This window comes from Mesoplodon bidens (genome assembly GCF_964165515.1).
Source record: "Mesoplodon bidens genome assembly, chromosome: 19".
NCBI classification, from domain to species: Eukaryota; Metazoa; Chordata; class Mammalia; order Artiodactyla; family Ziphiidae; genus Mesoplodon; species Mesoplodon bidens.
In genome coordinates, this window is record NC_138179.1 from 7433012 (window position 1) to 7446934 (window position 13923).

General features: G+C 40.6%; 1 protein-coding gene across 9 annotated transcripts in view; it reads right to left on the reverse strand.

Moving 5' to 3' along the window:
- The window catches only part of BCAS3 (BCAS3 microtubule associated cell migration factor), a 576449-nt gene that overhangs the window by 201090 nt on the left and 361436 nt on the right, over positions 1-13923 (reverse strand). The window contains exon 23 of one of the 9 annotated variants that reach the window (XM_081218981.1): positions 8624-8984. The exons of the other annotated variants lie outside the window; for them this stretch is intronic. Coding sequence (XP_081075107.1) covers positions 8971-8984 — 14 coding nt within the window. The 3' untranslated portion in view covers positions 8624-8970. Of the gene's footprint in view, positions 1-8623; positions 8985-13923 lie in introns of those variants that run through there. 9 annotated transcript variants of the gene reach the window in all.

Genomic DNA, 13923 nt, shown 5'->3' on the forward strand with positions numbered 1-13923 from the left:
CATTAAAAGATAAATGGAGCAGGATGCTCTGTGGCTGAGGTAATCTGAGTGGAAAGGGAAGAAGGAGGGTTACGTTAATAAATGATTAAAAGGCCTTAACAAGGGCCTATCAGGTTGACCAGGAAAGCATTCTTCTCCTCGGCTCCTCCTCGAGACCACCTTTTTTACATTTGTTCTCAATGCTGATCAATATGGTTTTCATTTGCTGATTTCCATAATGCCATATGTGATCTGCCAGCCTGACATAATGAAGCTAGAAAGAGCTGAAGTCATTTGAGCATTCTCGCTTGCATGACTGTCGCCAGTTCACCAAATGCCTGTTATCTGAAAGTCAGTATTTTTCTTTTGCTTATTGACAAATACCAGCAGTGTTTGCCCCTAGACAGATGTAAAACCTCAGCATTGGGTGACAAATTTAAGTTAAGATTCAAGTTAAATAATACACTTTTTCTGGAGGGTTTTTTTTTTTTTCTTTTTGTTGCCACCACTCAACCTGTAATTTAAGTTGGATTAAACACAGAAAAACAAGATTTAAGTGTGAATTATCCATTTCTGAACACAAATGCTCACTTCTGTTGATAAAGCAATAAATCACGAAGAATAAAGCACACATACTTGATGATGCCACTGAAGCCTCAGGACATATTTATTGCCCCAATTCAAGCTTTCCTATAAAGATATCAATTTAGTTGGCCCACTACTACTTGTCTCTGATAACGTTCACAGAAATTCATATCAAACGATGTTTATTAAACTTTTACTCCCTGTTAAAGTTTCTTTAATCTATGCTCTAGGATGGAGAAACATTTTTATCACATGTAAGCCTCTCACGCCTTTTTTTTTCATTGTACAGCAAAATGAGTTTGTTGAGGTCATCTCACATGAGGGGGCTATGCAAGAACCTTCCATGATGCCTGAAATGTCTCATTACAAATTCTCTGTATTGTGCATTGGTCACTTTTCCATATTCAAAAGACAATTTCAAGGAAAAGTGCCGACAGGAACACGTTTCTGAAATGATTTCTTTTGTCTTTTGCAAGCCAAACCCCCCCCCCACAAAAAACAGTTGCATTCAATCAAAAGAACACTTCAAGTTTACATTTTAAAAACAAAACTATATTTAGTGACAGTAACTTCATTCGCAATAGATTTTATTCCTTTTTACATTAAACACATTAAATAATGAATAATCTGGTGATTAACTGATAAAGTCATGTTTTAGTTCTCAAGAATGTGAAAGTCTGTGGTGGTAGTTTTGTCCCGGAACTATGAAAACAAAGTCACGGAGTTTTGCCAAAAAAATCTCCCTGAGTTTTCCCAAAAAGGTGAATGTGTCATGGCTGAGTCAGTGCCCAAAGTTTTATAAATAGTTCTATCTCCAAATATTGCATTTGCTCCAACACGCAGTTCTAAATCTCTGCTTTATTACAAGGGTTTTCTTTTTCCTCTTCCTTCCTTCCTTCCTCCCTCTCTTCTGTCTGTCGTCCCTCCCTTTCCTTCCTTCGTTCCTTCTCTCCTTCCTTCCTCCCTCCCTCCCTTTTCTTCCTTCCTTCCTCCCTTCCTCCCTCTCTTCTGTCTGTCGTCCCTCCCTTTCCTTCCTTCGTTCCTTCCCTCCTTCGTTCCTTCCCTCCTTCCTCCTTCCCTCCATCCTCCCTCCCTCCCTCCCTTTTCTTCCTTCCTTCCTTCCTTCCTCCCTCCCTCCCTTTCTTCCTTCTACCCTCCCTCCCTTCCCTTTTTATACATGCTTATCCAGCAAAGGACAGAGCTGGCTCAAAACAAAACAAAACAAAACAAAACTGAAGGAAGGCAGTGTGACATATATCTACAGGAAAAATCCTTCAAGAGAACCAAGCAGTCCCAGGGGATGAACATCAAGCTTACTTACTCAGCCCTTGCTTCCTTTCTTTAAAATGGATTGCTGTCTGTTTATTCTCCTTTCTCATAATTCCTTTATCACCAGTAAAGGGATACTTAAACAATCTTTAAACGGGCTAGTTGCAGAACATGCACTGTTCTGAAATGTTTGTTGTTGTTGGTGGTTGTTTGTTAATTCCTTTGGAAAACACTAGCAGATTCTACCCACAAATGGGAAGATAGGAGTTCAGACATCACCATGTTACTAAAGAATCTTATAAATGCTGTTGCGTTCTGATACTAAAGTTGATAATGAAGTTAAATAGTGAAGTTTAGCAAAAAAATCAGAAAACAACAAGCCAACACAAGGATTCTAAAGGCATACAAAGGTGGAAAGAATGCATTTCAGGGACCTTTCCCTGGGGCTCTGAGATTTGGGGCTTATGGAAAAAGCAAAGGATAAACAACACCGGGTCTGTCTAAAAGTACCAAGCTACCTTCTCTTGTGAATTCCAAATTAAGTAAATAGGAGCTGTCACATTACAGTGCAGGGGTTGGTGAGGTCAGATCTTCTAAGCACATTGAGTCATCTCTTTCCTTACGATAGTCATAGTAAAAACCGTATCCAAGAGAAAACCAAGAGAAAAGGTAATTTTGCCTAGATGTGAACCAGGGTGAAAGGCAGGAGTGATATTCTTAAAGTCTAGTGGAACTGGTGGCAGACTACCCTATGGGGTATTGGCCACTAACCTTTATGCTTTCCTTGAACATGGCCTCAGTTGCCTTACCTCTAAAATATCAGCCACCAAATCCAATTATTAGAAGTTATACAAGTAATTGCCACACTGAGAGGCCAGATTAACACTCTCTTAACTCAAAACACAATGATAACAACAAGTTAGTCAGAAGAGTTGAAAAGACTCACAAAAGATGGAATCATAAACAGAACAGACTTCTAAAGTGAGGTAATGAGGTGGAGGGCATGGCAGGAAAAGGCCACTCTTATTTGCAGAAGCAACAAGAAGACAAAGAAAGTTCTATGGACAATGGACTGATGAGAAAACTATCAAGGTTCTTCTGAGCTCTAGTGAACTCAGGAGGATTAGGAGAAAAATTGTTAGAGTACGATCGATGATGGAAGAAAAAAATTTTTTTTATAACTGTATATTTATAACTGTATAATTAATTAATTAATTAATTAATTATATTTTTGGCTGTGTTGGGTCTTAGTTGCTGCCCGCGGGCTTTCTCTAGTTGCGGCGAGCGGGAGCTACTCTTTGTTGTGATGTGCAGGCTTCTCACTGCGGTGGCTTCTCTTGTTGCGGAGCACGGGCTCTAGGCGTGCGGGCTTCAGTAGTTGAAGCACGCGGGCTCAGTAGCTGTGGCTCGCAGGCTCTAGAGCGCAGGCTCAGTAGTTGTGGCACACGGGCTTAGTTGCTCCGCGGCATGTGGGATCCTCCGGGGCCAGGGCTCGAAACCATGTCCCCTGCATTGGCAGGCAGATTCTTAACCACTGCGCCACCAGGGATGTCCAGGAAGAAATTTTTAAAAGAAGGACCAAGGAAAGGCATTATCTCCTGCAGTGTCAAGACAGCATAAATAAGAAAGTTCAATGATAAGTGGTTCACATATAGAAAAAAATCTCTGTAGTTCCTCTGCCATGTGGGGCAATCCTATCTTTCAGCGCTTTGTAGAGGGAGGTGTACCCACCAAACTCAAGGGCACCTTTCTCTCCAAAAGGAAAATGACCAGGAATCTGCAGTACTGGGATAGTTTTGGTCCTTTTTTTTTTTTTTTTTTTACGTAACCTCAAGATTTTACACTCTTCATAATAAAATGAAACACGAAGTTTAGAACTGGATCACTTGATTCTCTTATCTCCTTCCAGTTCAAGGAAAGGATAACCTAGTCTGCCTACTATAGCCTCTGCTTCTTGTCATAATGCTGCTCTCTGTGGGCAGAGGATCCTTGCCCTTCTTGTACTGGGTCACATAGTGGGGTTGGTGCTTGCCACACTTCTTACAGGAAGTTCGCTGGGTTTTAGCAACGTTCGCCACAGTCGGGGTAGCGTGATCAGCTCAGAAAGCTGTGGTCTACTGTCATTGCCACTGTAACCACAGTGCTTGCAAGAGCCCCTGAAATGGGGCAGTCATTCAAAACGTGGATGCTGAATGATGGAGATCTTCAGAAGCAATGAGAGGATCGGCAGAAGTCCTTAACGTGTTTTGTATTTTTTTAATAGCAGTAGCAAAATTAAAGAAGCAGGAGAAACAGGAGGCAATAGTAGCAGCGGCAGTAGCTGTGGTCATCACGGCCTGAACTGACAAGCTGGCAGTGCAGGTGAAATCTGGTCGTCTAGATGTGGCTCCCCAGAAATCTGTGGCTCAGGGCCTTATCATCAGTAGAGATTTACGCCCCTTCAACCGGGCTCCCAGGAAACTCTGAACTACAAAAGAAGGTTTGAGCAAGGGTGGAAAACCAAGATCTTGAGTAACGGAAGGAGTTATAGTCAAGTTTAGCAAGTGAGAAATGAAATGATGAGGTTAAGTACCTTATTAGTAATGCTCGGGTCAGGACCAGGTCAGGATGGGTTAAGACAGAAGAGCCCTGTCACAAGCTCCAGAAGCAGTCTGGATGGTGCAAGTCATTTTAACCATGGTCTCAGTTTCCTGAACTCTAAAATAGCAGCCACCAAATCCAATTATTAAAAGGCCTACAAGAGCAAATCCAAGTGTAATCAAGGAAGGCAAAGGAACGGGGAGAGTTGAGAAACCTGTCTGTGGAAGGCAGATAAAAGAGAGGACTGCATTATTTTATCTCGTGATCAATGGGGAACTCTAGGCCAGGAGCAGAATTTCTATTTCTAGAGCAGGTAGGGCTCTATCACACAGCTTGTCCGATGGTTCCCACTTTTCAGTCCACGCGGGTGGTGGTGATTATTTTTAATGTATTCCTCCTTCAATAAGTCATAAATAAGCTTACCTATTCAAATGACCACAATAAATGATGAGAAATAGCACACTGACCCATAAGCAGCAAAGACCCAGAAGGCAACACTTAAAACATAAACTGCCAAGAGCAACCTGATCAGGTTTCATAAATCAGAGCGACCATGGCCCTAAAAAGTGGGAATGAGAGCTCCAGTAATTGCAGCCTTCTGTCTGGAAGCATACAGTAAAAATAGCCACAGTAAGCACTCCTCCTGACCAATCAATAGACTCCTATTAACCTCCCGGCCAATTACAGGATGATTGGCTAAGCAAACAAAGAATTATTGGCTGTTTAGCTGGGACTTTATTCAGGCCTCCCTCTTCCCCTGTTTCTCATTCTGTTCCTCTCCTCCCCACCCCCTTTCCTGTGAGGAAAAAAACTTCTGCAAACACCTGATATTCATCTAAGTCTCTGCAGTTGTACAGTCTTGTTAAATTGTTACCACCTTTTCCACAAGCAGTTTTGGCAATTAACCTCATGGCCAGGGACTTCAAAGAAAACAACTGTTGAGTTTAACCTCTCTGAGCTACCATAGATTCTTTTATGATTTTTCCTGAAACACTTTCATCCAGAGAGGAAAAAATGCAGACTGATAAAATGAATGTTTATTTTAATATTTGGTTAATTAAGGAGACGAACGCCTCAGACATGCGCCATAAAGTGGTGTGCTCGCTTCTCAAAGTCTCCACAAAGTGAGGTTTTATTTTAATTTACATTCCCAACACATGTGTGCTTCTCTGCTTGTCCACAAATCCTACATTTGCTGGAATCCAAGGATTTGATACATTTGACCCTCTCTTGCCCCTGTTCACAAATCTCTCATATGTTTCTCCAAACTGTTTATAAGTTCAGAATGAAAAAGGCATGTAAAATTAATGCTAAGAACCAAAGTTGCCATTAAAAATCTATTTTCATTTTATATTTTTACCCTCATAGATACACTTTTTACATTTAAAGCAAGGCTAATCCCCAACTCTCAGGAGAATAAACTACTAGCAATAAAGATCAAAATATATGACTGAACAAGCAATACAATTCTTCTTGAGTAATCCTGTGGCCTAAGTGTTTCAATGCAATTTATGCTATGTAACCAGCTTTTTACAGCTGTATATAATAATAATCATGGGCCTGATCTTACCAGCTGAAGGCAGGTTTGTGGAGGTGTGTTAACTCCTTCAGGCCACAAAGTTCATATCAGAATTTTAAGAAAAGTGATTAAATATTTAGTAGATCCTGAGAACTACGGATTTCTCCTCTGCCTCTGGCAAGGTCAGGCCTTGTAAAATTGCCACTAATACTTTTGCCACTCTGTGAAATGAAGAACTCTACAAACGGTTTAGAGTATTTGTGTAGCTCTTCTAGAAGTACAATGAGGTTGAAATAATAAATCTGCAGCAAAGGCAACAGAGCTTTTGTTTGATATTTATAGTCACCAATGCCTTCTTGTTATAATTAACTCCCCTAAAGCCATACATAACTGTTCTCTGGAAGATGACACTCTACGGTACAGTACTACAAGATGTGATAATTTTGTTAAGGGCCTGGCTTTAACCAAATAGCACTTTTCTGCCAAAACGATCCCCAGCTCCATCCCCACAAATCTAGGGGAGAAAGGAGAGAGCCCAGTAACACCGTAGTTTTTGGAGATAGGCCTGGGGGTAAAGCTCTACTTTTGCTACTCAGTGGCTATACTGAAAGTGGCCAAATACAAATAACTATCCCTATCTTGTAGGGATATTGTGAGGATACAACGGGGTTGAGTATATAATGCAAAAGTCACAAACTGTTATTTGGCCCGTACTGGTTTAAAAATCAGGAAATATCGATAAAAATGTGAATTTCCTGTCTCTCTTGACTAAATGGAAGGTCTGGCAACACTAAGCCCACATTTCTGCAACAGCAACATGGAACGAAGTAGTGACAGAACTTAAAATGCAGGTAATTTGCTATATGTAGTTCCCCGGCTTAAACCTGCCATCGGAGCATCTGAGTTTTTGAACCCTCCATGGATAGCTTAAAACAGAGTTTGGAACTGTGTTTGGCGCACAGTGTTTGGTACATAGTAAGTACTCAATAAAAGAACTACTACACCAAATAAAATCCGTTGACTCCAAAATGGAGAGAGGTTTCACAGATATCAGCTAACCATTTTACGTGGCACAGAATACATCAAGTTCTGGAAATAATTTTTTAAAACGTCCATGTATTTTGTTTTTATATATATATTTGGAAAGTTTTTTGAAAACAGCATATATATGTATATGTGCTGTCTTCAAAACCTTCCAAATATCTCTACGATCTAAAGCTCCTATAGCACTTACTTTTTATCAAGCTTCTTCTGGAATTTAGCCCATACGATTTTGTATTGGTATTTGCATCCCTAACCAACTTGTAAGCTCAAGTGTGTATTCCCAAAGCATTGTTGAGAACGGAAAAATACCTCTAATTCAGGCAACTCAGGAAACCGCTAGTCTCAAACAAGTAAACAGGTGAGTGCTACTTCAGAAGAATACTTGCTGAGAGGTAGAAGTCTGTTAGATCTGAGTTTTTAAAAGAAACACCTGTAATTAGGAATGCTGTACACAGCTAACTGTATCAGCAGAAGTGTTTGAAAAGTTTTCGTTTCTTCAGTAAAATAATATTTAAGATACCAATTTGCATAACAAACTTTACTTCCAGATAGTTCAGTTCCGTATCAGCATACATTTTGAATTAGCGGGATCCAAATTAGGGACTTGATGGTGTTATCACCCTTTCACTGGATCACGAGGATTACAAGGAAAAAAATAGAAGAACATAGTAGAAGAGCGAAGCCTAGAATTCAAATCTGCCTCTAGCGGCAGGATTCTCTCATTCTTACTTTAATTACAGTCCCATACTCAAAGCCAGGCAAACAACCTACCATTTTGATTAGGTTGTCTCAGACAGCTGGGGAGGGAGTGGGTGGACACAGGCCTATGAGGTCAGTCATTATAAACAATCTGTGTTCAGAAGCAATTTTCAGACCGACCCAAACTGGTTCACAAGTACATAAGTGATCTTGTGCTACAAACAGTAACGTACCAGCTGTCTGTCTGGGGTAGACTGTGCAGAGAGGGATGAGTCCTCTGTAGAAGAGCTGAGGGGCTGCAGGGAAAAAGACAAAAATATGTCTCTACCAAGAAGAAGATAAAAGGCAACCTCAAATTTCAGGAGTATCTTAGCAGCAGCCAGGGAAGGTTTGGCAGTTTCTGCAAACAAGTGGCCTGGGCTGAAATTTGTGAAGGAAGAAAAAAATGCAATCTGTCATGAACATGAAGTTCAGATCAAACCTAAAACTTCCTCTGTCCACTCTTGTTAAGAGGACTTTCCTATTCAGCCGAACTCTCCAGAGAGCCAAGTGACTTCTGGTCATTCTCACGGCGATAGTTCGCCTTTTCTTCCTTTTTAATTTTTATATTCTTTGTCAACTAAGTCAAAGGGGGAGGGATATTTGTGCTGAACATTTAAGAACGATTTGAAGAAGGAACATTAAATGACACGAGGCTCTGGTGCTATGCTGTACAGTTCAATGAACTCCCGCGCAGATCAGCAAGATGGTTGGAAATGCCTCTCTCCGTCTGTTTTTCATCTCCAAAGTCTGTGTACTCAGTAGAGTGTGAAGAGAGCCTCTCTTTTCTTCAGAACATTCTCCCAACGGTCCTGCCCCCACCCCCACTCCCTCTCCGAAGCCCCTGCAGCAGAGAACAGGAACTAGAGCAAATGCTTTTGTGAATTAAGAGATCTTGTGAGCGTAAATTTGGTCAGGCTGCTCCTTTCTGCAGGCCAGACCCCGCTGCTGCCCCAGGATGTGAACTGTCAGTTTGCATAGCTGGTGATGAGTTGCAGAACCATCAGCAAAGGTGAAGACGGCAGAAACAAGAAAGATTCAAGACTGGTGGAAATCATTTCACAAGGAAAATTTCAGCCATCAGTGGGAGGAAGCTTTGAAAAATGCTGCCATTTCCGAGTCAGAATGAAGGAAAAATTAAATTACTGCCGGTGAGGCGAGCCAAAGTTGCGTCTCCCTCCAGGGAGAGTTTTGATAATGGTAAACATTTGACAGCTGGCCTGGAGTTGTTATCTTGTTCTAACAGTTGTTATGGTCTAAATGAATATTTCTGATAAGGAAAGAGAAAGAAAAATTTAAACACTTTTATACTTTTTCTGTTTTAAACCTTAGGGGGTAAGCCAAACAAGTTTAGAGCCACCGAGAACGTACTCCAAATGCTGGAATGATCCTGGTCTGGAAATCTCACCAGTATCATTATTTCCATTAATCTAGATGATGTAATTCTTTGATGTAAATCAACTTACTGAGAAATTATCTTTAACCTTTAGCTTCCTCGGCCACTCAAAAACCATTCCAATTGTTGACTTGAAGTCAAGAAAATAAAGCGTTAATAAAAGCAAATGTAAAAGTCCAAGAACGGAAGCTCAAGAACATGCAGAGAAATGCTGTATTGTTACAGAATCTATTTTTTAGCTACTGAGGATCAACCATCAGAAAATTTTAATCTCTCACAGATTTTATTATTTTATGAAAACTATTGGGCCAAATATTTCAGAAAGGTAACAGAAATAAAGCAGCCAAAAGAAAGAATTTTAAACTTAAAAAGGACTGTTTACTGGGTATCTGAGGGTTTTGCATCACCAGGAGATGCAGAGTGCCTGGAGGGATATTTCATTATAAAACACTTGCTCAATTCCTATATATAGCATAAGAAAACAAGTCTGAGTTATTGTCTGAAACGTTCCAGGTCTTCACAGGCACTGGATCTATCACGGTATCTAGACATGAACGCAGAAGGCCCGGAGGAGATGGGAAACAGTCCGGCTACCTTATATGGATCTGCTGACAGTTGTGTCCTCAGAGAAAGCACTGAAGTCCTGAGAATACTATAACCCTCTCCATCTATGTTAAAAAAGAATATCTACACTCCTAAATTTATTCTGCCTCTGACATGCTACCAGGTGGGAGTTTACCCGGGGTCAGGAAAAGAGGGACTATGGCAAAAAGCAAGGAGAAGGAAGGAATCAGAACACTGTCCTCCTCTGGAATGAACAGAAACGTAGAAGTTATTTTCAGCAAATTTTATAAAATTTGTCCTTTACTTGCCTAAAGTATAACTGGCATAAAGTCTGGGAAATTTAGTATAATATTTAGCATTCAGAAACAAATTCTTTGAGCATCTGCTTGGCGCTACAAATTGAGCATTTGGTCTCCATCTTCATAGGCCAAGGGTATCAGCCCACCTAATCTGTAGGTAACCTATCTTTCTGTCGCTTGTATACTCAGAATGCATTTTTGCAAACATTATGCCCTAACCAAAGGAAACCTTTACCCAAAGTCTTTCCCTATTTTTCTTTAAAAAACAAAACCAGAGGGGCTTCCCTGGTGGTGCAGTGGTTGAGAGGTACAGGGGACACGGGTTCGTGCCCCGGTCCGGGAAGATCCCACATGCTGCGGAGCGGCTGGGCCCGTGAGCCATGGCCGCTGAGCCTGCGCCGTCCGGAGCCTGTGCTCCGCAACGGGAGAGGCCACAGCAGTGAGAGGCCTGCGTAAGGCAAAAAAAAAAAAGAAAAGAAAACCAGAAAAATCTACCTTGATTCTTGTATTTGTGGGACGTAAGAGTTTCATTATTTTTTTCCCCAGGGACCCTGCCCTGCCTTAGTAGGAAAGTATATAAATCGATATTAAAGTATGGTATTTTGAGAATGTTTCAAAGTAAGGTCAAACTGGTGTTAAAAACCTTACTAGTGAAGGCTAAAATAACAGTCTGGCTGAACAGTCTTAAGTGCAGCTGACTCCAATTACTAAGTACATCCTAGTGATTTTTTTTTTTTACTAACAAGAACAATGCAAGCAAGTCTTTGAGTTCAAAAATAATGTCAAAGAGAAGTTACTCATAAGAGAAATTAGATGAATTATCCCAACAGTGCAGCCATATAGGCAGCTGACAGTTAGCTTCAGCACTGGAAAACTTGAGTCCTTTCTTTAACAAATATTCAGAAAAAAGAGAGGAAGGAGATTCTAAGAGGGAATAAATGCGAGGGAAAAATGCTTCTCTTGACTAAAACATCCAAGAGACTTTTGGATAAGAAAACATATACATAATCTAACCACTACAAAATCATGAAAACAGGGCTTTCAAATAAAATTTCTAAAACATTTTATTATGAAGTCTTTTGAACATACACCAAAATAGACAGAAAAATATAATAAAACCCAAGCATACTTCACAGAACCCAACAACCATCAAGCCATGGCCAATCCTGCCCCATCCACATCCACCTCTCTCCTCTTGTATTATTTTGAGGCAAATTCCAGATGTCATCAAATCAGACACAGTACATGAAAAAGCAGAGATCCTTCAAGTACATTATTCCACACTGACGGCCTCTTTCTGCCTTCACGTCCACCCCAAAATCATTTTTTTCTGATGATAAACTTCTCCCCTTTCCCATAGGTCGTTGTTACTAGTACTAACTACCCAGGGCACTACCTGAATCTAGTTTGGTTTTTGTTTTTGCCACGTGGCATGCGGGATCTTAGTTCCCTGACCAGGGATTGGACCCCTGCCCCCTTCAATGGAAGCATGGAGTCCTAACCACTGGACCGCCAGGGTCCCTACATGAATCTAGATAAACCCAGCATGTCTCAGATACACAGGACTTTTGTTTTACATGAGGGCTGGTGACCTCCATATGCCCTTCCATTCTTAAAAGTCTATGACTCCTCTATGCAAACAGACATTCTGGACCAGTGTTCCTCCATTACCAAAACTGGGGTCACATCATCTGGCACCAAGGAAGACACTATACAGTGGTCAAGACATCAGCTTCAGTCATACAGACCTGGCTTTAAATTTGGCTCTGCCAATTACTAACTTTGTATCCTTGGGCAAGTTCCCTGTCTCCTCATCTCTAAAACTCGAATAATAACTCCCTCATAGAATTGTTGAGAAGATTAAATGAAATAATATGTGTAGAGTGCTTAGCCAAGAATAATAAATAATAAATAGTAGCTCATTTTTAAGAATTAAGCAAGAGAATCTTACATGTGATAAATACCAATAAGAGAGGAGGTATGTCTAAGGTGGAAAGGAGGAAGTGAAGGGAGAAACGGGGGTAAAAATATTCCATTTTTATAAATCATAACCCTCAACAAACTTCTTTTAAGAACTTACGTATTTCAGTCTAATTGTTTAATGGGAACTTTCAATAAACTCATAATCTAAAACAAAGGTGCTTCAACCTGTTTATAACTGTCGATCCTTAAAAAACCGAATGTCCCACACACAGATGTAAAGGGCCTTAGTTGAAGAATGCAATATTAATATGTTACATATAATATAATTATATAATTAATTATATTAATATTAATATGTTACATATAATATAATTATATAATTAATTATATTAATATTAATATGTTACATATAATATAATTATATAATTAATTATATTAATATTAATATGTTGCATATAACATAATTATATAATTAATTATATTAATATTAATTAATATATCGGGGTAAGGACTCAGGATGGAGGATGAATGCTTGCTGCCTTGTCTAAATGAACCAGCCCAGTGCATCTGTACAGGCGAGCCACGGCAAGGCCAAGAAGTGACAGTGGTGATAATGGAACGTAGCAGTGGCGGCAGTGGTCTCTCGCTTGGCTTCAGCCTGCACCATTTCAGTATCACACTTCTGAAAAAAATCACTCAGGTGAACAAACGGCATGGGGAGGCATGCTTTTTGCTTGCTTAACATTTGCCAGGACACTTGCAGGTTGGGACAAAACGCATCTGAAATCATGCACTACCAAATTACTACATTACAATCTGTAATGTGCCCAGTGTCATACAGTCATTTAATAAGGAAAAGAACAGACATCAACATTTTATGTAACAACACTCTACCTACTTAGTAATTAAAAAATCACAAACTAGAACGTCTTGCTGACTTTTTAATGAGAGTACTCTTTTCTCTCTCTATTTTGCATTCCAAAGTTGTAGAAAGGTGATCCTAAGATGGCCAAATGCCAGAGCACTATTTCTTGGGGTCGAGGGGTGGGGGTGGAGAGGAAAGATTACCAACCTTTTTTTCCGAATTTTGAATTTTATTTTATTTATTTTTATACAGCGGGTTCTTATTATTTATCTATTTTTTACATTTTTATTTATTTATTTATTTTTGGCTGCATGGGGTCTTTGTTGCTGTGTGCGGGCTTTCTCTAGTTGCGGCGAGAGGGGGCTACTCTTTGTTGTGGTGCTTGGGCTTCTCATTGCAGTGGCTTCGCCTGTTGCGCAGCACACGCTCTAGGCATGTGGGCTTCAGTAGTTGTGGCACGTGGGCTCAGTAGTTGTGTCTCGTGGGCTCTAGAGCGCAGGCTCAGTAGCTGTGGTGCACGGGCTCAGTTGCTCTGTAGCACATGAGATCTTCCCGGACCAGGGCTCGAACCCATGTCCCCTGCATTGGCAGGTGGATTCTTAACCACTGTGCCACCAGGGAAGTCCTAGTTACCTATTTTATACATATTAGTGTATATATGTCAATCCCTATCTCCCAATTCATCCCACCACCACCACTACCACCCCCCCGCCACTGCCCCACTTTCCCTCCTGGGTGTCCATACATTTGTTCTCTACATCTGTGTCTCTATTTCTGCCTTGCAAACCAGTTCATCGGTACCATTTTTCTAGATTCCACATATATGCGTTATGTGGCTTTACAAATCAAGCCTCTCTTGGTGTGATTACCAGGTAAATGGCTGACTGTGATACCCACTTAACAAGGTTACTTTTCTTTAGCCTTTACCACACCTACTCAATCCTGCTGCTAGAATAGTCTTCCTAAACAGATCACTCATCACCTCAAACACTTTTCATTCCTTGTCCTCTATTCCAACTCTTCTACCAGCACTTTCCTTTCACTGTCTGGTCATAACCTCCCTAGACAGCTGAAGCTCCCAAACTTCCCCACACATATCCCCTCCTATATATTCAAAGCAGACTCCAGGTTGTCCTCAAATTATTCAGGATGTGTCTGCCTT